The sequence below is a fragment of the Pantherophis guttatus genome, chromosome 16, assembly GCF_059756535.1.
Source record: "Pantherophis guttatus breed Tessera chromosome 16, ASM5975653v1, whole genome shotgun sequence".
In the NCBI taxonomy this organism is placed as follows: domain Eukaryota; kingdom Metazoa; phylum Chordata; class Lepidosauria; order Squamata; family Colubridae; genus Pantherophis; species Pantherophis guttatus.
In genome coordinates, this window is record NC_142078.1 from 115,584 (window position 1) to 143,147 (window position 27,564).

The following is a 27,564-nucleotide window of genomic DNA, read 5'->3' on the forward strand; positions in this document are numbered from 1 at the left end:
CCCGCTCCCTACTTTAGGTGGGGGTACGGGAAGATCCCTTAAAGGGTCGAGCTGAGGATTTTGTACAATTCCTGCATGATAAAGTCGCTCAGATTCGGGAAGGCCTGGACTCCGATTGGGTAGATCCAGGGGAGGAGACGGGGGCAGGTCTTGAGAGCGTTATCTGGGAAGAGTTTGACTCTGTGGCTCCTGAGGACGTGGACAGGATTCTGGGCAAGCTTAACGCTGCCACATGTTTATTGGACCCGTGTCCCTCCTGGTTGGTACTGGCCTCCTGGGAGGTTACATGAGGCTGGCTCCAGGGGATTATAAATGCTTCTCTGAGTGAGGGTGTCTTTCCCGCCGCCTTGAAAGAGGCGGTTGTGAAGCCTCTCCTCAAGAAGCCTTCCCTGGACCCGGCTATATTATCAAATTATCGTCCAGTCTCCAATCTTTGTTTTGTTGCGAAGGTTGTTGAGAGTGTGGTGGCGCGACAACTACCCCGATACCTGCATGAAGTTGTCTATCTGGATCCGTTCCAGTCGGGCTTCAGGTCACGATACAGCACAGAAATGGCATTGGTCGCATTGGTGGATGATCTCTGGAGGGCTCAGGACAGAGGTTGCTTCTCTATCCTGGTCCTATTAGATCTCTCAGCGGCTTTTGATACCATCAACCATGGTATCTTACTGCACCGGCTGGAGGGGTTAGGAATAGGGGGCACCGTGCTTCGGTGGTTCTCCTCCTTCCTCTCTGACTGTTCGCAGTTTGTGTTGGCAGGGGGGCAGAGGTCGACCTCGAGGCACCTTATTTGTGGGGTGCCGCAAGGGTCAGTCCTCTCACCCCTTCTGTTCAACATTTATGTAAAACCGCTAGGCGAGATCATCCGTGGTTTTGAGGTGAGTGTTCATCAGTATGCTGATGACACACAGCTATACATCTCCACCCCAGACCACCCCAATGATGCCCTTGCTGTGATGTCCCGTTGCCTGGAGGCGATGCGGATCTGGATGGGGAGAAACAGGCTCAGACTCAACCCCTCCAAGACCAAGTGGCTGTGGCTTCCGGCGTCCCGGTATAGTCAGCTAGTACCATCACTGACAATAGGGGATGAGATCTTGCTCCCCACAAAGAGGGCCCGCAACTTGGGTGTCTTCCTGGATTCACGGTTATCTTTAGAAGATCATTTGACGGCCGTGGCCAGGGGTGCCTTTTATCAGGTTCGCCTGATCCGCCAGTTGCGTCCCTTTCTGGATCGGGACGCCATGTGCACGGTCACTCATGCCCTAGTTACCTCCCGTATGGACTACTGTAATACTCTCTACATGGGGCTCCCCTTGAAAAGCACCCGGAGGCTCCAACTGGTCCAGAACGTAGCCGCGCGGGTGATTATGGGCGCAGCTCGTTACGCCCATGTAACACCTCTCCTACGCGAGCTGCACTGGCTCCCGGTGGTCTTCCGGGTGCGATTCAAGGTGTTAGTTATTACCTTTAAAGCGCTCCATGGCTTAGGACCTGGGTACCTACGAGACCGTCTTTTGCCACCAATAGCCTCCCACCGACCAGTTCGTTCTCACAGGGAGGGACTACTCAGGGTACCGTCAGTCAAATTATGTCAACTGGCGACTTCCAGGGGGAGGGCCTTCTCTGTGGGGGCTCCAACCCTTTGGAATGAACTGCCCCCGGAGATATGGAATATCCCTGATCTCCGTGCTTTCCGCCGTGCCCTCAAGACCCTGATGTTCCAACAGGCGGGGCTAAACATACGAACATGTGAATGATTTTTTAAATGTGATCTAATTCTGGGTTTTATTTAATTGACCAAACTAAGTAATAATTTTAATTAGCAATTTTATGATGTTTGTGTGTCTATATTTTTCTTGACTGTACACCGCCTTGAGTCCTAAGGGAGAAAGGCGGTATAGAAATATAATAATAAATAAATAAATAAATAAATAAATAAATACTATTCATTTCCTTCTTGTTCCATTATCTTTTATTTACACTAACAATCATATTAATTTTGTACATTTTATACATTGTCCTATAAACATTTTACATTTATGATTTCTCCCCTTTCATTATTGTTCACTATTTCTAATCTCCAGCCAGTTGTACCATTTGTTCCATATTATGTAGTATTCCGTATTTTCCTTTTCTTTAAGTTCTTTTGTTAATTTGTCCATCTCGGCACACGTTAAATTTTTTTTAATCAATTCTTCCTCTGTCGGTGTATTCTCCCCCCCCTCCCAATTTTGTGCATATGATATTTGTGCGGCCGTTATGATATGTAAAATTAAGTATTTTATTTCTTTAGTATATTTTCTAGTGAATATTCCTAACAAAAATGTCTCTGGTTTCCAATCAATAGGTTGATCTGTTATTTTTTCCAGCCAAGCAGCACACTTGTTTGGAAAATTTTGCAGTTAGCCAACTGCAGTTTGCAGTTAGTGTAGGTTAGCCGTGATGTAGGATTCACTGAGTCTTGCCTGAATCCCTCTTCCCTGAAGATTTCTCATTTTTGTTATATTTTTGTTATATATTTCAAGTATCCGCATCATCAACCGTGCCTTTTTTTCTTTGCTTCCTGATGGCAAACAGGAGAACGTGCCAGCTTCCAACAGCCTTGAAGAAAGAGCTGATGTCACGGCCTACTGGTGGGGGGAGTGGACCAAGTGGGCAGCCTGCACTCGGACGTGTGGTGGAGGAATCCGCTTCCAAGAAAGACACTGCCTGCAACAGAGGTAACCTTGGTGGCTTCATCCATCCATCATGGCTCACTCTAACTATGTTGCAGTCTCTTCCTGAATGTGCGTTTTGGGGTTCAGAGCATGTTTGCATTCAGAAGCAGCTGGAACGATGCTGTATGGGATCTTTGCTGTTGTCCAAGTCAGTTTTTTAACAGAATAACAAGAGTTGGCAGGGACCTTGTAGGTCATCTAGTCCAACCCCCAAGCAGGAGACCCTACACCATTTCTGACAGATGGCAGTCAGTCTCTTCTTGAAAGCTTCCAGGGATGTGTTGTGACCTAGGCCCAAGTAGTTATTACCAAACACAATCAGTCCTAAACAAACATTAAAACAGCTGAGAATTACTTCATTCTCAGCTTAGTCCAAATTAATTCCAAAACAAGTCCTTCAGAAAAAGTCCTTCGGTCTTATCACAAACCTTTATCTTCTTTGGCATCCTGCCAAAGGCTTTTCTTGGCAAAGCCCCACAAAATTCAGAAACAAGAGATCCCAACAAAAAACAAATGTAGCAACATTGCTTTCCTACAAAGAGCCCAAGAGCCATTGCTTCTCTTTTAAACCTTATGGGAGGGGCCAATCATCTCCTGGTTTTAGTCCCGAGTCATCCTTTTTGCTTTAGCTGCTCTTGCCTTCTGGCAGCTCTTCGTATGCAGAGGAACAGGAGGCTCCTCCTGTTCCTCTTCCTCTCTGCTGTCCGCCTCTGGAGACTTCAGAATAGCCCTGGCCCCATCTCTGCCTCCGACGCAGAGCCCTCGTCCGGCCTTCCCCTGACTCCAGGACTGGCCCATTGTCCTCTCCAGCTTCCTCACTGTCCAACTCTGCTGCCAGCTCCGCAGGCTGCTGATGGACCACAACACGATGAAGCGACCACAACTTCTGAAGGCAACTTCTGTTCCATGGGTGGATTGTTCTCACTGTCAGAAAATTTCTCCTTATTTCCAGGTTGAACCTCTCCTTGTTCAGTTTCCATCCATTATTCCTTGTCCGGCCTTTGGGTGCCTTGGAAAACAACTTGAGCCCTTCCTCTCTGTGGCAGCCCCTCAAGTATTGGAACTAATTGCTTTGGGTCCACACCACCAACCATCTGGGTGACCATGCCCTCTAAAACTCCTGGCTGCACAAATATGCTGGTCATGGGCAGCCTGCCCCATAGCCAGAATGGGCAAGTAAAGAGAAATAGGAAAAGGAGGGGACCAAATCAAAAACTCAGGCCATGCTAATGAGAGCAAGTAAACAGATGAGATTTTCTAAAACTGAATGGTTAACGATAGTGAATCACTTGGTTTAGGTTTAAGGAAATCATTGCCAGAAACCATTGCCAGAAAGTCAGGCTTTGGCTTGTCCAGGAAATGCCCACCAGGTCTACTGCCTGAAAATCATCCTGCTTTCCAGCCCTTGGCTTCTGCTCCCACACCAAATAGGAATGGAACAAGACTGCTTGCGGCTAGGATCTGATCATGGATCTTAGCAATAGCAATAGCACTTAGACTTACAGTATATACCGTTTTACAGTGCTTTACAGCCCTCTCTGAGCGGTCTTCTCATGAATGAGGGTGCAAACCTGGCGTGTCTCACCAAAGCCTGACTGGGCCTCTCAGAAACCTGCCATCCCAGATTTGGGATCCTGGTTAAAGTATTTTATTTTCATTATTTTAATTTTTTATTTTATTTACGGGACTTATATGGTCACCTATCTCATACAGTGACTCTAGCCAGCTCATAACATAAAACTTAGTTAAAAACATATCCTCGCTCCCCCCCCCCCAAAGGCACCAGGCCAAAACATCATTACTGCTCAACCCTCCCATCCTAGTTGGTGTTTGGAGGAAGAGCCCACCAGAAGGCTCGCGCACAAATGACCTCAACCCATTTCAATCCAGTTTCATGCGGGATTGAGGATCTCATCCCCCACGGCATCCTTCTGAGTTCGTCAGGTGCTGGCCTCTGTAAGTGCTGGCCTCTGTACAGGTGTAGCCTATATTTCTACCTGCCCTGGGGCCTGGTTCCTTGAGGGACAGCTTGTCTCCCATAGGGTCCACCAGCTGATTCAGCCTGGCAGGGGTGGTATGTCTCAGCCTCCTCTGGTTGAGAGCCTGTCTGTGGGGCAGGGCCTCCCTCTGGAACATGGCCCAGATGCCCTGCTGGCCTTTGGGAGCACTGGGTCTCCCCCTGGCTTAGGCTTAGGGGTGAGCGGAAGCCCTCTTTGGATTGTGTGGCCTCGGTTTTTCATTCCTGCCTGATTTTCATCATCCTTCTCATCTTTTTCTCTTTGTTTTGACCTGTTGCTGTAGAGGAGCAGCAGAAGAGCTAAAAGTCTAATGCTCTTAGTGATGAGCCTTTGGGAGTCAGGTGGAAAATAAATTTAAAAACATAAAAAGGATCAGACTCTTTTTCCATTTATGGGCTGCAGAAGAAGAAATTCTGAAAAGAAAACATTAATTTGGCCTCTGTTGTAGTTATTAATACATTTGTGGTGTTTCTTCCTGAATAGAGCAATTTAGATAACAGTGCTGCATCTTAGCTATTTAAGAATGAGAGGGCTGGGGGCTTTCCTGCAGGACCCTGAGATTCTCATACAGAGAAAGCCCCAACTTACTGGGGCCATACTTGCAGGATTAAAATAAGGCATCTTCTCTAACCAGCAATTAGACTGAAAAACACTTTAACAGGAATGTGCTTTTAGTCCTGAAATAGTTGTATGTAACTGCTAGAAGTGATAAAAATGGGAGATGAGCCCAATGCATTTGTTGCAGACAGCGTGAGAATTGTTACTGCTGTCCTTCTTTATTTAAAATGATTTAACAAAAATTGAAAATCATACCATCTGTCCTTTTATATTTAGAAGGAAGATGGTGACAGGATTTCTTAATAAAACCTGCAATGGGATGTCCAAAAGATACCAGCTGTGTGAAGTGCAGGTAAGAGAGTTGGTGGGGGGGAGGCCTCAAGTGGGATCTGCCTGGAATAAGGAAGAAACTTGGCCGGCAAAAGTTCCATCATTGAGAGTAAAGTCGATCCTCAATTTATGACAACCATTGGGGCTGAAATGCCTGTCATTAAGTGATGGAGTCCTTAAGTGGGGCATTTCTAATTTTATGACCTTTTTTGCTGCTGTTGTTAAGCAAGTTGCCACAGTTGTTAAGCAAGTCATGCTGTTATTAAGTGAATCTGGCTTCCCCCATTGACTTTGCCTGTTAGGAGACCCCTGGGAAGGTTGCAGGTGGCGATCATATGACCCCACGATGCTGCTTCAGTCTGATCCCTCAGGGAAGTGAAACTCTTGACTCCATTTGGTTGAAGTGAAAAGGCTGATTGCAGTAAAGTCAAGCGGAATCTAAAATTCCCGTGTGCTTACAAAGAACTAAACCCATTTCCCCTAGTCACCCTTGTGGTCCGCCCATGTGTAGCCGATCCTGCACCACTGTTTTGGGAAACTCTGAGGTGTTTGTGCTGGTGAAATTCCACTCTGAGAGTAGATGGCCTTGAAGATGCCAGAACTAGCACGAACTGGATTCCAAATGGTTCTGTTCTTTCTCACATATCTATTCCCCCCTCCCAATTCCCCTCCATAAAGGTATACATGTTTATTGCCCATTTGTCATCCCCCTCCCCTTTCCTAATTGATGGCAGAATGCCAGCAAGGCGCCAAGTCAAAGGTGGTGGAACTGACAGTCACTATTTTCTGCTCTGTTGTAACTTTGGTTGTTAAATGAATGGTCATTTATCATATGTCAAAGATTACCTGTACTAACACTTCTCTATTTAGAGATTTTGTTTGGCTTCCTACTGGAAGGTATGGACTCTCTGAAGCTGCAGAACACCAAGCTGAGAAACATCGTGCATCCCCACTTTAATTGTGATGCCCAAGCTTGGTTTTGAAGGCAAGCGGGCAGCTTGAGGAGCTGTCAGGGCAGGGGCTGTCCGGGCCTCACCCGGGCTTTTCTTCCTTCCAGCAGTGTCCTCCAAGTGGAAGGAGCTTCCGGGAGGAGCAGTGCTCCTCCTTCAACTCCAGGGTCTACAATGGACGCACCTTCCAGTGGAAACCTTTGTATCCAGGTAAGCAAGTGGCAGTCTTTGGTCTTCGCAGCATAAAGCAATGTTGAAAGTTTAAAATGAACTAGGCTCTTTCCTGCTCTAGGAAAAAGGAAAATCTCTGCAAAATGCCTTGTGTTTTATCATCTTGTTGATTTATTTTAAAGATTTATATTGCTACCCATTTTGTAAAATACCACTGACTAGCTCACAACAACAGCAAAATAGTAAGACGAAACAGGCACCTAACCTCATATTTCCCTCCATTCTTCTTTGGAAGCCCTGGCTCCAACCTGCTGTCCCAGCCCCTGGTGGGAAAGGTGCTTTCAGGAAGCTGAAGTGGGCGGGCCCTGCCTGTTCTCCAGGGAAAGAGCCTTCACAGGATAGTGGTGGCTAAGGAGAATAGGGCTTTCTTGGGACCTTAGATGGGAATGTTTAAGGGAAGGGAGTGGAGCAGGCCCACCCCATCCAATCTGGAGGAATTGCCATTGTCCTCAGGGAGGTCTGCAGGGGGTCTGCAAATAAGCTGGCTCCATGCCATTCATTGATAACCAACACCTTGAATTGCACCTGGAAAAAATCTCACACAGCAGTGATGCCACATGGGCAAACCAAGGGGTGCCCAGCAACTGAACCAGCTGCCACCTTCTGAACTAGTTGTAATTTCTGGGAGGTCTTCAAGGCCTCCCAGAAGGGGGAACACATTGTAATAGTCCAGCCAAGAAGTGACATGTAAGTGTTATGTAAATAGGTTTGTTTGGCGGGCAGTTTGAATTAACTGACCCTCAGCTGATTGGCTGACCACCACAGCTGCAAGGTATATAAAGGGAGCTGTTTCCCTAGGTCAGTCGCTGGGTTCTCACCCTAATAAACAGAGCTGTTGTCACTCACTGCCTGGCTTGCTGCGTCCTCATTCACCCAACTTAACATTGGTGACGAAGGTGGCATTTTGAGGCCAGCAGCCAAGGAAAGAGCTGAAGCCACAACCAAAAAGAGCTGAAATCACGTTCCGAGAGAGAAGCGGAACAACCGACCACAGAATCCAGCCAGGCAAGCGAGCGGAACACAGGAGAATCGCGAAGGATGTCTGCCTACACCCCGCCAGCACCTTTTAACCCCAAGGAGGAAAAGTGGGGGTCCTACATGTCCCGGTTCGAGTGCTTCATGGTGGCCAATGACCTGCAGGGACTACCGGACGTAAGGAAGAAGGCCCTGTTCCTGAGCCACTGCGGACCACAAGTGTTCGACACAGCTGAAGCCCTAGCGGAGCCAAATTCGGTCCACACCATATCATGGTCAACGCTACAGACCCTGCTGAAAGACCACTATGCCCCAACGCCTTCCAAATACGTCCAACGCTATGAGTTCCAGCAGAGGATACAGCAGGACGGCGAGTCGATCAGTGAGTACGTCGCTGCCCTGCGTAAGGCCGCAAACCAGTGCGAATACCGAGACCTAGATGAGATGCTCCTAGAGCAACTAATCTGCGGAGTGAGAGACGGCCGGCTACAATGGAGGCTGCTTGCGAGATCGAACCTGACCCTGCGCATCGCCCTAGATGAGGCAAGAGCTCAAGAGTCATCCGTGAAGGCCGCCGAAAGACTGCAGGGGACCTTCCATGGCCAGACAGTGCAGAGGTCGGCGACCGTACACCGTGAGGCCGCGAGCACCGAGAGTGAAGGGGAGTCCGAGGAAGAAGTCTACCACACCGAGCAGTCCAGGCCGGACCAATGGGGACCCAGAGACGACTGCACCAGCTGTGGAGGCCCACACCCCCGGCAGAACTGCAAGTTCCGGGACGCGATCTGCCGGTTCTGCGAGAAAAAGGGGCACATCGCTCGAGTCTGCAGAGCCAAGCAAGCGAAGGGCCACAAGCTACGTGGCCTAACCAGCCAATCCAAAAGGGCACTGCGCCAGAGATCCAATAAAGATGGCGGAAACCGGAAGGGCGCAAAAACCGAAGACATCGAGGCCTACACCATCCGCATTGGCCAGACCTGCACATCACCCGGCGAGAAGACCTACATCGCAGTCGAGATCGAGGGTCGTGAGTGCCAGATGGAGATCGACACAGGATCCCCCATATCCATCATGTCGTGGGCCAATCTCAAGAAAGCCATCCCCAGCGCACACAAGCGGGAGCTCCAACCACAGCAACGCTGGCTTAAGGACTACCAAGGGAACCGCATCCCAGTCGAGGGAATAGGCGAGTTCCAAGTACGATACGGGGAGATCAGTGAGAGGCTCCCTCTCACCATCGTCAGCGGCAAGCTCCCCAGCCTCCTGGGCATGGACTGGTTTTGAGCCCTGGGCATGGGATTCACCGGAGTGAGGAACATCCAGAGCACCCTGAGGGACGACCTGATGCAAGAGTTCCAGGACGTGTTCGACGAAAGGCTTGGCAAGTATGTGGGGACCCCTATTTCATTCAACCTCAACCCCAACGTTGCCCCAATCCATTTAAAGCCTGGGAGGCTGCCATTCGCCCTAAAGCCCAAAATAGACATTGAATTGGACAAGCTAATAAAGCAAGGGGTGCTCGTGCCAGTCGACCACGCCAAATGGGAGACCCTGATTGTGACACCCGTGAAACCGGATGGGTCAGTGCGCACATGCGCCAATTATAAATGCACAATTAATAAGGCCCTGCAACAGAGCGCTTATCCAGTCCCAATTGTACACCACCTCCTGCATTCATTGGGCCCCAGCAAGATCTTCGCCAAACTAGATCTTGCGCAGGCGTACCAGCAGCTACCGGTAGATGGCGCTACCGCGGAAGCACAGACTATCGTAACACATAGAGGTGCTTTCAAGTGCACGCGCCTACAATTTGGAGTCAGCATAGCCCCTGGACTTTTTCAAAGTATGATGGAACGGCTACTGCAAGGAATCCCCGGGGTAGTCCCCTATTTCGATGATGTACTCATCACGGCGGAAGACGAGCAACAACTGGGGGGGGGAGGCTGAGAATGGTGTTAGAAAAATTCAGAAAGGCTGGACTCCGGGTCAAACGCAACAAATGCATGATCGCTGTCCCCTCCGTAGAGTGTTTGCTATGGGGCAAATGGGTTGTTGTTCCCTTGTGCCTAAGGGAAAAGGTCTTAACACTGTTGCATGAGGGGCACCTGGGAATTGTACGGATGAAAGGACTAGCCAGGAGCTACATCTGGTGGCCCAACATGGACGCAGACATTACCAAGTGGGTGGGGAGGTGTCAGCCCTGCCAAGAGTCTAGGCCAGATCCACCAACGGCACCGGTGAGGGAGTGGGAAAGACCCAAGGGACCCTGGTCCAGAATCCACATAGATTTCGCGGGGCCGTTTCACGGGCAGACATTCATGGTCGTAGTAGATGCCTTTTCCAAGTGGCTGGAAATTAAGCTCATGAAGGCCACTACCACCGACGCAGTTATTAGGGAACTGAGGCAGTTATTCGCTACACATGGGTTACCGGACATCTTAGTGTCAGATAATGGGCCCCAGTTCACGGCCACACAGTTTGAAGGGTATTTAGCGGAGTTGGGGGTCAGACACGTCCTCTCGGCCCCGTTCCATCCGGCTAGTAATGGACAGGCTGAGAGATTCGTAAGAACGGCCAAAGAGGCCCTCTCACGCCTAGGCCCCGGAGACTGGCAGGAAAGGATAGATTGTTTCCTAACAGCCCAGCATTCCACACCTTGCACAGCCACAGGCCAAAGCCCGGCAGAACTACTCATGGGGAGGAAGCTCCGAGGAGTACTGGATAGGCTAAATCCCAATTACTCCCCCGAGGTCTTCAAGGGGGGGGGAGAGGAAACTCAGGGAGTTCATCATAGGGACTCCAGTCCACGCCAGAAACTACGGGAAGGGCCCACTCTGGGAAGCAGGGACAATCATGGAGATTACGGGGCCCAAATTGTACAGGGTAGACATGGGGCATGGGAGAGTTTGGCGCAGGCACATAGACCAATTGCGAAGGCGAATCGCAACAGACGCCGAGGAAAACTTCAACGAACCGCTCCCTGACTACCAGCCAGAGCAACAAACTAAGTCAAGCCCGAGTGCAGCAGAGGACTTAGCTGACGATCCTGGCGTCCGGAGCCATCCCAGCAAGGAGTTCCCGCCAGCCGAAGAAGTCGCTGCCCACGAGGAGATCTCGGAGGTTCCATTGGCGGAGCAGGGAGAAACAGGGAGTCCCTCCGACCTGCTTGACGCCGCCCCTCCGACTGAACTGCGCAGGTCGACCAGGCTACGTACACGCCCTGGTCACCTGAAAGACTTTGTATGCAAATAACACCCAAAGTGACTTCTGGGAGGGGAGGAGTGTTATGTAAATAGGTTTGTTTGGTGGGCAGTTTGAATTAACTGACCCTCAGCTGATTGGCTGACCACCACAGCTGCAAGGTATATAAAGGGAGCTGTTTCCCTAGGTCAGTCGCTGGGTTCTCACCCTAATAAACAGAGCTGTTGTCACTCACTGCCTGGCTTGCTGCGTCCTCATTCACCCAACTTAACAGTAAGAGTCCATGAGGAAGGCTTCCCAGGGCAGGAACAGGTCAAGTCAACACATGGGATGTGTCTGTACTGAGGCATCAGTCATAGTTACCACCAGGGGTGAAATCCAGCAGATTCTGACAGGTTCTAGAGAACTGGTAGCGGAAATTTTGAGTAGTTCGGAGAACCGGCAAATACCACCTCTGGCTGCCCCCAGAGTGGGCTTGGAATGGAGATTTTGCAATATCCTTCCCCCAGGAGTGGGAAGGGAATGGAGATTTTTCAGTATCCTTTCCCTGGAGTGGGGTGGGAATTGAGATTTTGCAGTATCCTTCTCCTGCCATGCCCACCAAGCCATGCATATCAAGCCACACCCACAGAACCAGTAGTAAAAAAAATTTGGATTTCACCACTGGATGCTACCTTAAAAAGAAGCAGCAAGAGACCCAGCCCTGCAACACCCCACATTAATCTAGGAGCCCAGGGCTAGACCTGTACCATACACCAGCCCTGCCTGGAACTGGACGCCCCCCCCCCTCCGAAAGGAGGAGAACCCTTGCAAAGCAGTTCCTGACCTCACAGCTGGTCAAGAAGGTTATGATGGTGAATGATACCAGTGGTGGGTTCCTCCTAGTTCTGCCCGGTTCCGTCGAGCTTGTAGCGGTGACGATATGATGTCACCGAACTGGTTCTGCCCCCCCCCGCACCCTCCCCCGCATTATTCTTACCTTTTATTTGGACCCACCCCCAATCTATTGCTGCCTCCTGAGTCCCAGCTGATGGCTAGAGGGAAAAAACCTATTTAAACTCTTGCCGTGGGGCTTCAAAGAGCCGCCCTACAGCTAATCAGTGTTAAAAGAAAACAAATGAGTAGACCGGTGCCTGCAAAAATACATGAGTAGATCAGTGCCTGCAAAAATAAATGGGTAGATTGGTACAGCTCTGCAAGCAGTTAAAAGCCTGGTAGACCAGTACCTCTGCTAAATCCTAAATAATTGTCACATGACCATCAAGCCATGCCCACAAAATAAGCCACACCCACAAAACCAGTAATAAAAAAATTTAGAACCCACCCCTGAATGATACTGAAAACTGCAGAGAGATCCCAAAGTCAGCATTCCGAGTAATGCATCCAAAGAAATCAACTCCAAGGCAGGAATGTTCCTCACAGCAGTGGTCACCAATCTTTTGGACCTCAGGAACCACTAAATTCATAATTAAATCCTGCAGACCACTAATATGATCTGCCTAATGACTGGCTGGGTGGGCATGGCTAACTTGATGTCACTCACATTGAGGGGCGCCTCGCCAGCCTCTACTCACCCCTCCCCTGTCAGCCACTTCTCGCCTCCCCGCCTGGGCTCCTTAGGGCCCCAATAGGAAGCAGTGGTTGGAGCTAAGCAGCCACCATGAGAAAGAGTTGGCAAAACAGCTGGCTCAGTTCAAATTGGATCTGACCAAGAAGGAGGCTTAGCAGAAGCACCTCACTGAGGACTAGGAGCATAGGCTTTCCAAGCATAGGGAAGACCTGCAGGAGTGCAAAGCCAGGTCCCAGTGCCTGGAGGCTCAGCGGGCTGAGATGGTCAGTCAGTTCCAGGCCATGATGCAGTCCCACTGGAACAAGGCCCTCTGGTTCTTCTCCACCAGCAGCACTTCCCTCCAGCCTTCGCCCAAAGCCCTGCACCAGGAGGCTGAAGCAGACCCCAAATCAAAATTTCTTCTCCCCTCTAACCCACACAAAAAGACCCTGAAGGGGGAGACTCTCTGCAGCAACACAAACGTTCATTGCACATATCCCGGCCAGGGGCTGTAATTTGAGGACCTCTGATTTAGTGCAATATAAAAAATGCAAATAATTTTTCTGGGGACCACCAAAATTTTCTCACGGACCACCAGTGGTCCATGGGCCACCAGTTGGTGACCGCTGCCTCAGAGAACATGTTTATTGGACACATCATATCAGCACAACTCTAAAAGTTTCCCGTGGTTACTATGTAATTAAAAGAGCTAATGTTTCCCTCCCCAGGTGTCACAGGTCACATTGTCCAATCAAAGCAGTTTATTTATTATTTATTTATTATTCGAATTTCTATACCGCCCTTCTCCTTTCGGACTCAGGGCGGTGAACAGCCAAAATAAAAACATTTATACATAAATACGATTAAAAATAGATTTAAAATAATTAAATTTGGCCCATAGTTCAAAATTTATCAATTTAAAATCCATATCAAAAATTTAAAACCAATCATAAAATCAAGAGAGACCGGCTAATTGAAAGAGATGAGTTTTTAGGGCCCGACGAAAGGTCCGGAGGTCGGAGATCACTCGTATCTCTGGGGGTAGATTGTTCCAAAGGGTAGGTGCCACCACAGAGAAGGCTCTCCTCCTGGGGGTCGCCAGCCGGCATTGTCTAGCCGACGGCACCCTGAGGAGGCCCTCTCTGTGGGAGCGAACTGGCCGGTGGGAGGCTATTGGTGGCAGAAGGTGGTCCTGTAAGTACCCTGGCCCTAAGCCATGGAGCGCTTTAAAGGTGATCACCAACACCTTGAAGCACACCCGGAAGTCCACCGGAAGCCAATGCAGCTCGCGCAGGAGAGGAGTCACATGGGAGCGCCCAGTCGCTCCCATAATCCCCCGCGCGGCCGCATTCTGCACCAGTTGGAGCCTCCGGGTGTACCCCAAGGGGAGCCCCATGTAGAGAGCATTACAATAGTCCAGATGAGAAGTGACGAGTGTTTGAGTGACTGTGCGTAGGGAGTCCCGATCCAGAAAGGGGCGCAACTGGCGTATCAGGCGAACCTGATAAAAAGCCCCCCTGGCCACGGCCGTCATATGCCCTTCTAAGGACAGCCGTGCATCCAGGAGGACGCCCAAGTTGCGGGCCCTTTCCGTGGGGGCCAATGATTCACCCCCAATAACCAGCGATGGCGTCAGCTGGCTATACCAGGACGCCGGCAGCCACAGCCACTCGGTCTTGGAAGGGTTGAGTCGAAGCCTGTTTCTCCCCATCCAGACCCGCACGGCCTCCAGGCACTGGGACATCACTTCCAAGGCATCGTTGGGATGTTCTGGGGTGGAGATGTACAGCTGAGTATCATCAGCGTACTGATGGAACTCCACCCCAAAACCACGGATGATCTCACCCAGCGGCTTCACATAAATGTTGAACAGGAGGGGCGAGAGGACCGACCCTTGTGGCACCCCACAAACAAGGCGCCTCGGGGTCGACCGCTGCCCCCCTGTCAACACGGATTGCGACCGGTCAGAGAGATAGGAGGAGAACCACCGCAAAACGGTGCCCCCCACTCCCAGTCCCTCCAGCCCGCGCAACATGATACCATGGTCGATGGTATCAAAAGCCGCTGAGAGGTCTAACAAGACCAGGATAGAGGAGTAACCCCTATCCCGAGCCCTCCAGAGATCATCCACCAACGCGACCAATGCCGTTTCCGTGCTGTACCCAGGTCTGAAACCGGACTGGAGCGGATCGAAATAGACAGCTTCATCCAGGTACTGTGGAAGCTGTCGCGCCACCACACTCTCAACAACCTTCGCAATAAAGCGAAGGTTGGAGACTGGACGATAGTTAGCCAAAACAGCCGGATCCAGGGATGGCTTCTTGAGGAGAGGCCTCACCACCGCCTCTTTCAAGGTGGCCGGCAGGACACCCTCACTCAAAGAAGCGTTGATAATTCCCTGGAGCCAGCCTCGTGTAACCTCCCGGGAAGCCAGCACCAACCAGGAGGGACACGGGTCCAATAAACATGTGGTGGCGTTCAGCCGTCCCAAGATCCTGTCCACGTCCTCGGGAGCCACAGGATCGAACTCCTCCCAGATAACATTCTCAAGGCCTGCCTCAGTCATCTCATCTGAACTAACCCAGTCAGTGGCCAAGTTTTCCCGAATCTGAGTTATTTTATCATCCAGATACTGTACAAAATCCTCAGCTCGGCCCTGCAAGGGGTCCTCCCGCGCTCCCAGATGGAGAAGGGAGCGGGTCACCCTGAACAGGGCGGCTGGGCAGTTATCTGATGACGCGATAAGAGCGGCAAAATAGCTAGATTTCGCCGCTTTTATCGCCACTAGGTAGGTCTTAATATGAGACCTTACCAGTGTCAAGTCGGATTCGTAACGACTGGCCCTCCAACCGCTCTCTAGGCGTCTTTTCCGGCGCTTCATCTCTCTCAGCTCCTTGGAGAACCAAGGAGCTAAGTGAGTTCGGTGCCGGGTCAGAGGCTGCAAAGGCACGACCCGGTCCAAAGCCCCGGCAGCCGCACTATCCCAGGCAGCCACCAGGTCATCAGCCGAGTCGTGAGCTAGAGTTTCAGGAAATGGCCCAAGCTCCATCTGGAACCTATCAGGATCCATCAGGCGCCTGGGGCGGAACCACCTGGTCGGCTCCGCCTCCCTGCGACGGGGTGCGGCGGTCAGAAAGTCAAGTCGAAGGAGCAAGTGGTCAGACCATGACAAGGGTTCAGTATCTATATCCCCTATATCAAGGCCACTCAACCACTGACCAGAGACAAGAACTAAGTCCAGAGTGTGTCCCCCCATGTGAGTAGGGCCGTGAATTACTTGGGTCAGGTCCATGGCCATCATGGAAGCCATGAACTCCCGAGCTACCTCAGAAGTTTCACCAATGGATGGCAAGTTGAAATCCCCCATGACCAGAAGTCTGGGGGTATCAGCCGCCACCTCGGCTATAACATTGAGGAGTTCAGGCAGGGTCGTCGCCACGTGGCAGGGAGCCAGGTACGTGATCAACAGACCCATCTGCACCCCACGACCCCACTTCACGAAAAGGGACTCACATCCGGCTATCTGAGGCACAGTGGTCTCCCTCGGATCAAGACCCTCTCTTATAATGACCGCCACCCCCCCGCCCCTGCCCTGAGCTCTCGGCTGATGAAATGCACGGAAGCCTGATGGGCACATCTCCATGAGGGGAACCCCCCCCTCATGGCCCAACCAGGTCTCCGTAATACCTGCCAGGTCCGCTCCCCCCTCCTGAATAAGATCACAAATGAGGGGGGCTTTATTTACTACGGACCTGGCATTACACAACATCAGCTGGAAACTCGGGCCCTGAGACTCTAAGCAGCCTGAGGAACGGGAAGAGCTAAGGGGACCGGGGCACGCAATCGCTCAGAGATAGCGAGCACGTGCCCCCACCACATGATGCGGCCCCCTGCTCCCGCCATACCTGCCCCTCCCACTCAGCGTATTGATGGAAAAGCCCTCAATAGAGGGCATTCTAACAGTCCCCTTTCCCCCAGAGTCCGTACCCCCTATAGCACCATTAACAGCCAGACTGGCCTCCCTCCCCACCCCCCTCCCCAAACCCCTTAAAAATTTACACAAAGACAATTTTAAAAAACCCCTCAGCCCCCTCTTTGCGGCATGCCACCTCTCGGGATTCCAAAATCCGTCATCGAGGTAGGCCCTCGATAACGTGGGGGGCCAAGCCTGCGAGAGGGGGGAATCTCGCAGACCAAGAAGCTCCGCTGCTTCTTGACAGGCTCCCTCAACCTCTCCTGCCTCCTCCTACTGCCACCTGTTGAGATGACCTTGGTTCCCATGGGAGAGCTCTTTATTTTGTCTATGAGACGGTTTAGCTATTCCCCCCCTCATCCTCACCCCATAGTGCGCGGCAACTATAAACCAGCACAAGATGGCTTCAGCCAGGTTTGATTCAGAGTTGACATCCAGAGGGCCAGAATCCTGGAATCACCCAAGCCCTCCAGAGATCATTCCCAAGGGCAAGGAAGGCAGTCTTAAATGGTAGCCTGGGCTGAATTCCAACTGCAGGGGCCCCAAATAATCCACCTCATTGAGGGCTTCCTGGAGTTGAAAGTTAACCACTCTCTTCCTCACCCTAACCTGGACAGGAAATAGTGGGGACTCAGTTGAATCCCCACTATATTGGGGATTGTCCAATATAGTCAGGTCCAAATATGGTTTTTGAGCAGGAGGTGAAATCCCCACCCCCTTCAAGGCAGGCACAACTACTCCTTCCTGCAAAAAGACATTAACCACCACTTGGACCCAACTAGAGGATCCTCCTGGGACACCTTGACCAATCGGAGGGCATGGGTCCGGCACATAGGTGACTGAGGCCACAGTCCTGTAAGGGTATGTGGGAAAGACCTTGGGAGACGTGGTGAAGAGAGGCTGCCTAGAAAACAGGCTGCATAGCCTGCAGCTGGAGAGGCCAAAGGGTCAGAAGAGACCCTCCTTTAGTTGCTCAGACTGTAAAGGAGACAGCAGAAGTATTGTACTTTCAGGCATTCACGGTTCTGTTTATGTAGCTTTAAAATAAACTAGAATTAGCTCATCTGGCTGTTTCTTGTCTGGTCTGCCTGGCGAGGCTGACAGGATTGACTGAGGCAAACTCCTCCTACATACATTTTCCATGTATGGAAGGAGGTTTTATAACACTGTCTGAGGTTTTTTTTAAAAATTGCATTGATAATTGCCATGACTATTTAGCATCTCCATTTAGCATCTCCTCCCTTCAGATGACTATGTCCACATCTCCAGCAAGCCCTGTGATCTCCACTGCACCACCACCGATGGGCAGAGGCAACTGATGGTCCTGGCCCGGGACGGCACCTCCTGCAAATCCTCTTCATTCCGAGGGGTGTGCGTGTCTGGAAAATGTGAGGTTGTTAAGCATTTTGGTTACCCTCTTGCCCACAGAATTTTTGTAGCTGTTCCGGCTGCCTCTCAAGGCACTCTTTCTTCTGCTGCTTCTAGCCCATCGGATGCGATGGGGTTCTGTTCTCCCCCCACGCTCTGGATAAATGCGGGGTCTGCCAAGGGAACGGCAGCAGCTGCACTCACGTAACTGGGAGCTACCGGAAGGGAAATGCTCCGCTTGGTAAGGCAGGAGGGGACCTTGGGGACGGCCTTGGCCCTGAGCAAGTTCAGCCTTGGGTAGGGAGGCCAAGCGGTGGGAGGGTCCCATCCCCTCCTTTTGGTGATTCTAGCCATCCCTGGTGATTTGCTTCTTACTCATCCATGCACTGTTCTGCAGGATACTCTTTGGTGACTCACATTCCTGCTGGAGCAACAGATATCCAGGTAGTGGAAAGGAAGAAATCTGCTGATGTTTTGGGTTTGTATTATACCTGGTATAATAACCAATAAAACGTTTATTTCTAGCTATCTCCTTAGGAAGCAAAGTATTTTCATTTTATAACCTAAATCTACCCTGGCTTCATGATCATAACATCTCCAAATTCACCTTGCTTGCTTGCTTAACATTTTTCTTGTTTCTGTGACTTTTTCCCTTTTCTCCTCAAAAAAATAACCTGCCTCCCAACTTCCTCTTGCTAATACTGATCACGATGCCCTGGTAATGATGCAGATTCCCACGATGGGCTGGATAGTTGGGGTGTTATTTCATTCAGGCCTGACCAGTGGCTGTCCCACGGAATAGCATTGCAGAGTCTGAGACCAGGGCAGAAAAGAAAGTGGATGTCATTTCAATAACTCCTACCATACAAATCATGGCCTCTCATTTGGATTTTGCAGCCATTGCAGATGAAAGTGGCTCTTACTTCTTCAATGGGGATTACAGAGTAGACATTCCGCAAAACTTCAATATTGCAGGGACTGTCTTCAAATACAGGAGACCCATGGACATTTTTGAGACTGGCATAGAATATATTGTCGCACAAGGGCCTACCAACCAGGGTTTAAACATCATGGTAAGTTTTGTTTCTTGGAACATATGAATACCTTTCAGTGCATGAATGTCGCCCGTCTTGTTACCAGTATGTAAACATAGAAAATGCATTGTAGAATCATAAAATTGGAAGATACTCTGGAGGTCTTCTAGCCCAAACATCCTGGGCAGGAATCTTCCAACCATTCCAGACAAACGGGGATCCAATTTTTGCTTCCAACCTCCAGTGACAGCAGTTTTAGGAGGAAGGCTGTTCTGCTGTTTAATAGCTTTCACAGTCAGGAAATTTCTCCTTAATTTGAGTTTGGATCCCTCTCTCTGTAAAGCTTCCACAAACCGATTCTTCTCCTACCCTCCTGCATTCCACAGAATAAATCCACCTTTTCTTTCCACAGAGAGTACTTGAGGCATCAGAAGATTGTTATCATGTTTCCCTTTAGCTCTAAAGAAACCTAGTTTCTTTAACTATTCTTCACAGGATTTAATCTACAAGCCTCTCACCATCATTCCTGATCTTTTCTGCACACGTTCCAGAATCATCCTTGAATTGTGGGGACCAGAACTGGGCAGCATAGATGTGGCCATCAATCTCTTCAGAGGGAGGCTGTTCCATGGGGAAGGCATGGCTCCTAGGACTCACCAAATCACCCTTGTTGGCTGAGGAGACCCAAAACATGCTTTTGATACTGAATCTGGTAGAATGGGTGGAAACATGGGGGAGAGACAGTCTGGCGCAGCTTATGATGGCCTAGGTAGTTGACTCATGTCACGCTTGCTAAGGAAACTGAGGGTCACAATTCATAAGGGGCGGAGTTTCAACTTTCCGTTGGGCTGTCTTTAAAAGGCTTCCCTCCTATGGAATAGTCTGCCTTGGTCTCTGGATCCCTCCCCTTTTGTTATTCTTTCAGAGCCTGGGATAAACCTGGCTCTTCAGAAGAGCCCTGGAGGACCAAGAAAGGATGGGGTATTAATTACTATAATTTATTGCTTGGTCTGGTTTTACTCTGTGGCTGTTAGCCACTCACAGTCAGTAGGACAGCAGTGACATATAAACCTGGACAAAACTAAATAATTAGCCCAAAAGCCTTTAGCAGATCTTGCCTTGAGGAGGAGCAGTCCTCAGTGGCTCTTAAGGTACCCCCAGGATCCTAAGGGGGAGCCATTGCAATGTAGACATTCTCCCTGACAAGCTTGTTACCCTAGGTCCCCCAGGGATGAGAGAGACGATTGGCTTTTGGGTCTGGGTCCTCCTCTGCTTGGCAGAATTGGAGCCTTTGAGCTTCTGCCTTGTTAAAAGCTGTCCCCCCCCCTCGCTTTACATAACAAGGGTGTGGCATTTCCCCCCCTTTCCTCCAGGTTTGGAACCAAAATGGTAAAAACCCATCAATCACATACGAATACATCCTGCAGACAAGACCTTATTTGAAAAAGCTGCCGTCAATGTACTACGGCTTCTCGGAATCAGATAGCGAAGAAAAAACGGAGTTCGAAGGAGGATTCCTTTGGGGTCTCGCTCAGCTCAACGCCAGCCTGCTGGCCACCCTCTCCCAAGAAAAGGACCACCTGGAGAAGCTGCTCTTTGGCTGGCAAGGGCGAGGAGATGAACTGAAGCTGAGCACGATGCAGCAGACCAATGAAGTTTACCCCAGGACCCCTCTTGAGTATGGCCCTGCCCTCCCGAGCAAGCCCTCCACAGGTGAGTAACCCACAGCCGAGGGCAGGCTTCTTCTTGTCAAGGTCCTGCCTGGTGGCCACTGAAGCTCTTGCTAGAAAGACCTGCTTCCAGCAAGACCTTCAGGCTGCCCTTTTCATTTCTGTGGGCATAAATTTCAGGGAGCCCTCAAGCTGGATGGCCCTAGAGAAGGGAATCCAAATTACAGCATCCCACACAAACGCCTGTCCAACCTTCACTTGGACAAAGGAACAGGGACTCTCAGAACTTTGGAAACTGTCTGGATTGATGTGGCCAAAAGTATATTTGCCTTCCTTGCCACCATATTGCGCAGCTGGCAATTCATTTTGCTATCCACTACTGTTCCAAGGTTTTCATGAGTATAAGCCAAGGATTTGACTTCTGTTTTCAAGTGAGAAACATTTAACATTGTTCTGTTGCTTTCAATTCATTCCTCAAAGCTATTGTTTCTCAGTTATGACCATTTTGTGTGTGGACTTCCGGAATTTCCCAACTAGCATGAAACACTGCTCTAAGCTATCCAAGTTGTTTTGAGTTCTGTTCTGTCTTCTCCAGTATTAACCCAATCACTAAATTTATATATCTGACAAGTATTCCCTCCACCTCCTTATCCAAAGCATTAATGCTTGACAAGTAGCCCTGAGCCCTGGGCCACCTTGCTGGATGCCTCTGCCCAGTTTGATGAGAAACAATTGATAAGACTCTACAGTTCTTGAGCCATTCATTCAATTATCGTACCATCCAGATCTCATTTAATTTGCTTGCTAGTCAATATGACATCATAACAAGAGTCGGAAGGGACCTTGGAGGTCTTCTCATCCAACCCTCTGCTCAATCAGGAGAACTTATACCATTCTGGACAAATGTCTGTCCAATCTCTTCTTCAAAACCTCCAGTGATGTCGTCCCAACGTCTGAAGGCGAGCCGTTCCATTGATGCGACAAATATTGGAAGACTCTATCATGTCACCCATAGACCTTCTCCTTGCCAGACTGGACATATGCAACCATTCATCATAAGTTTTAGCCTAGGTTAGATTAGGCTCCCTAATCATCTTTGTTGCTCTTCTCTGCACTCTTTCTAGACTCTCAAAATCTTTTTTATATCATGGTAACCAAAACTGGATGCAGAATTCTAAGTTTGGCTCACCAGTGCAGTATAAAGCAATACTATAACTTCTCATGATCGTGATACTATCCTTTTATTGTTGTAAACTAGGACCAAATTGGGTTTTTTGGTAGCTGCAGCACACTGCTAGCTCATATTTAATGGTTGTCCACTAAAGTCCTAGATCCTTCTCACAGCATGCCCTACTAAATGCTTTGGTGAAGTCCAGATCTATGAAAATCATTCCCATCGTCTATTAAGAAAGTTATCAAATTAAAAATGAAGTAAGACTACACTATATAAAGATGGAACCACAGAATGCAATGGAAGGGACCTTGGAGATTAGGAGCTCCCTCCAATCCCCAGTACAGGATCCATTTCTAAAGCATCTTCAATAATATCTGCCAAAATGAATTGAAGCAACAGGGACCACCTCTCCTGACAAGGCACTATGTTCCATTGAATGTCTCTTATCACTTAGAAATTCCTCCTATCTCCAATTGAAATCTGCTTCCTCATAATTTTGCATAATAAGATGTTAAGAGATCAAGAGGTTAAGAGATCTGAAGCCTAACTATATGATGAACGGTTGAGGGAATTAGATATGTCTAACCTAATTAAGAGAAGGATTAGGGATGACATGATCCACCTTTTCACTTTATCAAGATCCTCTTGAATTTTGAACTATCTTTTAAAGTGTTTTTGTTGTTCCTTCATTTGTGACATCTGCTAATATAATCTTGTTTTCTAAGCCCTAATCATTATAAATATGTTGAAGTGCACAGGGCCTAAAACGTAGCTTTGCAATATACCATTTGATATTTCAGCACAACAGAGGTTTTGATGTACTCTCATTGATAATTGTGTTAATTTTCCATTTGGTTATTTGATCTGATTAGATTAGGGGACTGGAGGCTAAAACAGACAATGAACAGGCAGGAACTGGGCATGGCCAGTCTAGTGAAGAGAACGACCAGGGGAGACAGGATAGCATCTTCCAATATTTGAGGGGCTGCTACAGAGAGGAGGGACTCAAGCTATTTTCCAAAGCACCTGAAGGCCAGACAAGGAATAATGGATGAAAACTGAATAAGGAGAGATTCAACTTGGAAATAAGGAGAAATTTCCTGACAGTGAGAACAGTCAACCAATGGAACAGACGTTGCCTTTGGAAGTTTTGGGAGCTTCATCGTTGGAGGCTTTCAAGAAGAGACAGGACTACCATCTGTCAGAAATGGTATAGGGTCTCCTGCTTGGGCAGGGGGTTGGACTAGATGACCTACAATGTCTCTTCCAACCGTTAATATGTTAATCTCACATATGCCTCTTTAGATGGTTTAGAGTAAAATAGATAAAATACATAACAGAAAGATAAAATCATGTGACAGTCAAGCATCTTGGACATGACCATCAACAAAGCCAAGAAGTGGACTCTTTCCACATCTGGCCACAAAATTACATTTCAATGATATTTTGAAGGACCAGCAGGGTCAGATCTAGTCTGGTGTCAGAATAACAGACTGGGAAGGGACCTTGGAGGTCTTCTAGTCAAACCCCCTGATCAAGCAGGAGACTCTAGACCAGTGGTGAAATCTAAATTTCTTTCCTACTGGTTCTGTGGGCGTGGCTTGGTGGGTGTGGCTTGGTGGGGGTCATGTGACGGGGATCAAAAGACAGAAACTAAGAATGTCCTGATGGAGCAGGGTTGGACTAGATGACCTCCAGGTCCCTTTGAGCCCTGGATTATCCTCTGAATCTGCGTCTAGTGCCAGGTTTGTAGTCCTTCCTTCCTCTCCTTTTTCTTTCCTTCCTTCCTTCCTTCCTTCCTTCCTTCCTTCCTTCCTTCCTTCCTTCCTTCTCCCTCCCTCCCTCCCTCCCTCCCTCCCTCCCTCCCTCCTTTCTTTCTTTCTTTCTTTCTTTCTTTCTTTCTTTCTTTCTTTTTCTTTCTTTCTCTCTCTCTCTCTTTCTCTCTCTCTCTTTCAAAAACGCACCCCCCCACCCCCATTTTTTGCCTACATCCCCGTTTTTGGCCTAAGAGCAAAAATGCGCCCCAACCCCCCTGTTTTTTGCCTACACCTCCCATTTCACCCCCCACCCTCCATTTTTGCCTACAAAAAACGCACCCCCACCCCACCCCGTTAAAAAAAGGTTCCAACAATCATGCGCCACAGCTGTGATTGTCAGAGTCTTTTTTTTTTTTACTTTTTAAAGCATTTTTTACTACCTATTCACCCAAGCCGGTAGTTAAAAAATGCCTAAAAAAAGTTCCGACGATCAGCTGAGTGATGTCGGAACTTTTTTTTTACTTTTTAAAGTATTTTTAACTACCAGTTCTGGCATGTACCCCTGCATGTGCAGAGGGTACAAAATATTACTTTCTGGTTAAAACCAGGAAGTAATGACAACCGGGTGGGTGGGCGGAGCCTTGAACCAGGATCGCTACTGGTTCTCCAAACCACCCACCACAATTGCTACCGGATTGGGCGATCCGGTTCGAACTGGGAGCATTTCATCTCTGCTCTAAACCATTTGAGACAACGGGATGATGTTCTAAAGGGCAGTGGCCCTGGCAGAAGAGAGCCTCCTGGGCTCTGCCAGCTGACACTCTTCGCTGATGAGGCCCAGGATATGCCTCTCCTACTAGAGCAGACAGGATGGGTAGAAGCAATAGAAGAGAGACCGTCTAGGCCAGTGGTTCTCAACCTTCCTAGTGCTGCGACCCTTTAATACAGTTCCTCATGTTGTGGTGACCCCCAACCAGGGGTGGGTTCTAATTTTTTTTACTATTGGTTCTGTGGGCGTGGCTTATTTTGTGGGCATGGCTTGGGGGTCATGTGACTGGGTGGGCATGGCTAGCTGGTCATGTGACTGGGTGGCCATGGCTATGTGTATAGGGACTACTCAGAGGGCTGAAAAAAGTCATTTCTGACAGGTCCTCGCACTTTTGACTGGTCCTCACACTTATGACCATCCTCACATTTATGCCCATGCAGCATTCTTAACAACCATGTCACTCATTTCACAACTGCTTCTTTTCACCATGGTGACAAGATAGGGCGTAAAACGTAAAATGTGAGGATAGTCGTAAATTCAAGGACTGGTCAAAAGTGCGAGGACCAGTCAGAGATAACTTTTTCAGTAGTCCATATGCATAAAAGGATACAGCAATAGAGAGGGATGAAGGAAGGGAAATTAGAGTAGGAGTGAGGGTAAGAGAGGGAGGAAGAGAGGAGGAGAAGGAGAAAGGAAGAGGAAGTAGGGAGGAGAAAAAGAGGATGGGGGGAAGAGAAAGTAAGAAGGAAAGAAAAGAAAAAAGAGAGGTGGTAGGTTTGAGGAGAAAGATTGCTGTACAATAAAAAAGATGAGAGGGAAGAAAGCCAACCCCAAGCAAATATAAAGATATTAAGATAAAGAATTAATCGTTAAACTTTAAAGAATAAAAGAGAACAAATATAAATAAATAGCAATAATTAGAAACACATATACAAACATACAATGTATTTTCTTTGAACAGAGTATTTGGCCGGTTCACAAATTTAAACAGTGTTTAGTCATTTCAATTAAATTTACAATTTCTATATTTCCTTTTTGCCATATTTATTCCTCATCTATTTTTTTAAAAAACCAATATTACTTTTTATCCTCTTCTCTAATCTTAATTAAATTCAATTTTTCCCTTCTATTATACCCCTTCCCATTGTCATCTATTTTTATATCCATCCTCACATTGGTTAATTATGTAATATTACAGTTGTTTAATACAAATTCAACATTTTAATATAAATCAATTAGTTATATAACTATCTTTTTTTGTATATTAATCAATATGAACATGAATATTCCAATTATTTCCATGCAATCCAATTTCTTACAAATCAATTAATTATATTTACCAATAATAATAAACCAAATAATTTCCCCCATATATTCCTCCAAACCACAACTTAACCATTTCTGCGTTCAACACAATATACAATTAATAGTATCTCAATTATTACAATTCCCTAGTTAAATAGAGCTTTTTTTCTTTTGTTTTTTAAAATCTTGAACCTCCTCTTTTTCCCTAAATTTCCCATTGTTTGCACCTACTTTTTTTGGTGAGGAAAAAGAACATAAATCTGCCTGCCTAATTTTCCAATGTTGCAGCAAAGCCAACAGCCTGCTTTACTTTCAGTTTCGTTTTTCAGCATAGCTAGGGGGAAAAAAAATCTGCTCCAGCAAGCAGCAGAGCCCTCTGCAAAACAGCTGAGAGCAAATCAGCTGAGAGTCGGGAGCCGATCTAATCAAGGGCTAATTAGCCTATGCTGAAGCTCCGCGGGCCAATAAAATTACAAAAAAACACCGAACCATTTGTTAAATTGCTGGCTTGCCCGCCCCTTGCCCATCACTATTTATTGGCAATAAATAGTGGTGCGGAGGGGCGGGGCAAGCCAGCAATTTAACAAATGCAGAATCCCACCACTGGCTATAGGGCGGCCTTTTGAAGCCCCGCCGCAAGAATTTAAACAGTTTATTTTCCTCTAGCCATGAGCTGGGACTCAGGAGGCAGCAATAGATTGGGAGTGGGTGATCCAACAGAGCAGAGAGTGAGGGTGAGTGAAGGCGTGGGGGGGGGGCGAGAGAGGGCTTTAGTGACCCCTGTGAAATGGCCGTTCGACCTCCAAAGGGGTCGCGACCCCCAGGTTGAGAACCGCTGGTCTAGGCTTAAGCTATGAAAAAACTTTAAAGTTGACAATCAGAACCCTGAATTGTACCCGGGACAAACACACCGGGAGCCAGCGGTGAAATGGTTTGCACCAGTCCGGGCAAACCAGTAGTGATAAAAGCTACCGGTTTGGGCGAACTGGTGGTAAAAAATAAGCTACTGGTTCATCCGAACCGGTATTTCTGACTATTAGCTGTGCCACACGATTTAAATTCACTAGCTTTCTAGCGAATCTAAATCATACGGCACAGCTATTCCCCCCTCGCTGTTCCACTTACCTTCCCAAGCCTCCTTTTTCCATGCAAAGCACACATTTGGCGCATACTGCACATGTGTACGCATATAGCATGTGTTTGGTATGAACTGCGCATGTGCATGCAGTATGTGTTTGGCACACACTGTGCATGCATGCATGCAGCGTGCATTTGGTGCACACTGCATGCATGCACGCAGCGTGCATTTGGCGCACCCCGCACATGCGTGGGCAGCAAACCAGTGGCAAACCAGGGAGGATTTCACCAGTGCCGGAAGCTAATGTAGTTCATGGAGCAGGAGCAGGACCTGAAACTTCCATGTATACCTCAAGCCCAGACTGTGTAGAGTAATCCAAATGGGAGGGGACTACAGCATGAGTGATCAGGAACAGACCCTCCCCGCTTTCTGGGCCAGGAACCGGCACACCTGATGCACAACTGGAAATTGAACACAAAGCCCTCCTAGCCAAAGCTGGGTCCAAGTGGATCCCCAGATTGTGCACCACCCCATCCTGAATCAAAGATGGAAGGTTTCTGGTCAGTCTTGCCTGGTGAGACAAAGCCTCCTGCACCCCGTTCAGGCCTCTACAGTTCTAGCAGCCCTTGGGATTCTGCTTAGTATTTTTTTTATTTTTTATTTTTTTATTTATTTTTATATGCCGCCCTTCTCCGGAGACTCAGGGGGGCTTACAATGCGTTAAGCTCCGTCTGTCATCCAGTCCGTGTCCACAAAAAAGTCATCAGACACAGTGCCCTTTAACAATCGTTTATTCGAGATCAGCAGCAGCACAGCAGGAAGAACAAAACGAACCGGAACACACAGTTTAAGTAAGCGCTGCATGCAACCGCCATGCAGTGCTATTTATATTTTCCCCGGCTCC

The 27,564-nt window shown here is 48.5% G+C and overlaps 1 protein-coding gene across 7 annotated transcripts in view; it reads left to right on the forward strand.

Annotated features, from left to right (window-relative positions):
- The window catches only part of ADAMTSL2 (ADAMTS like 2), a 178,887-nt gene that overhangs the window by 72,766 nt on the left and 78,557 nt on the right, over positions 1-27,564 (forward strand). For 5 of the 7 annotated variants that reach the window (XM_087879686.1, XM_087879692.1, XM_087879691.1 and 2 more), the window contains 8 exons: positions 2,581-2,723; positions 5,573-5,648; positions 6,684-6,786; positions 17,753-17,898; positions 17,991-18,114; positions 18,271-18,351; positions 18,771-18,946; positions 20,281-20,620. In XM_087879686.1, coding sequence (XP_087735812.1) covers positions 2,581-2,723; positions 5,573-5,648; positions 6,684-6,786; positions 17,753-17,898; positions 17,991-18,114; positions 18,271-18,351; positions 18,771-18,946; positions 20,281-20,620 — 1,189 coding nt within the window. The remainder of the gene's footprint in view (positions 1-2,580; positions 2,724-5,572; positions 5,649-6,683; positions 6,787-17,752; positions 17,899-17,990; positions 18,115-18,270; positions 18,352-18,770; positions 18,947-20,280; positions 20,621-27,564) is intronic. The other 2 variants (XM_087879687.1, XM_087879689.1) reach the window with 1 other exon arrangement.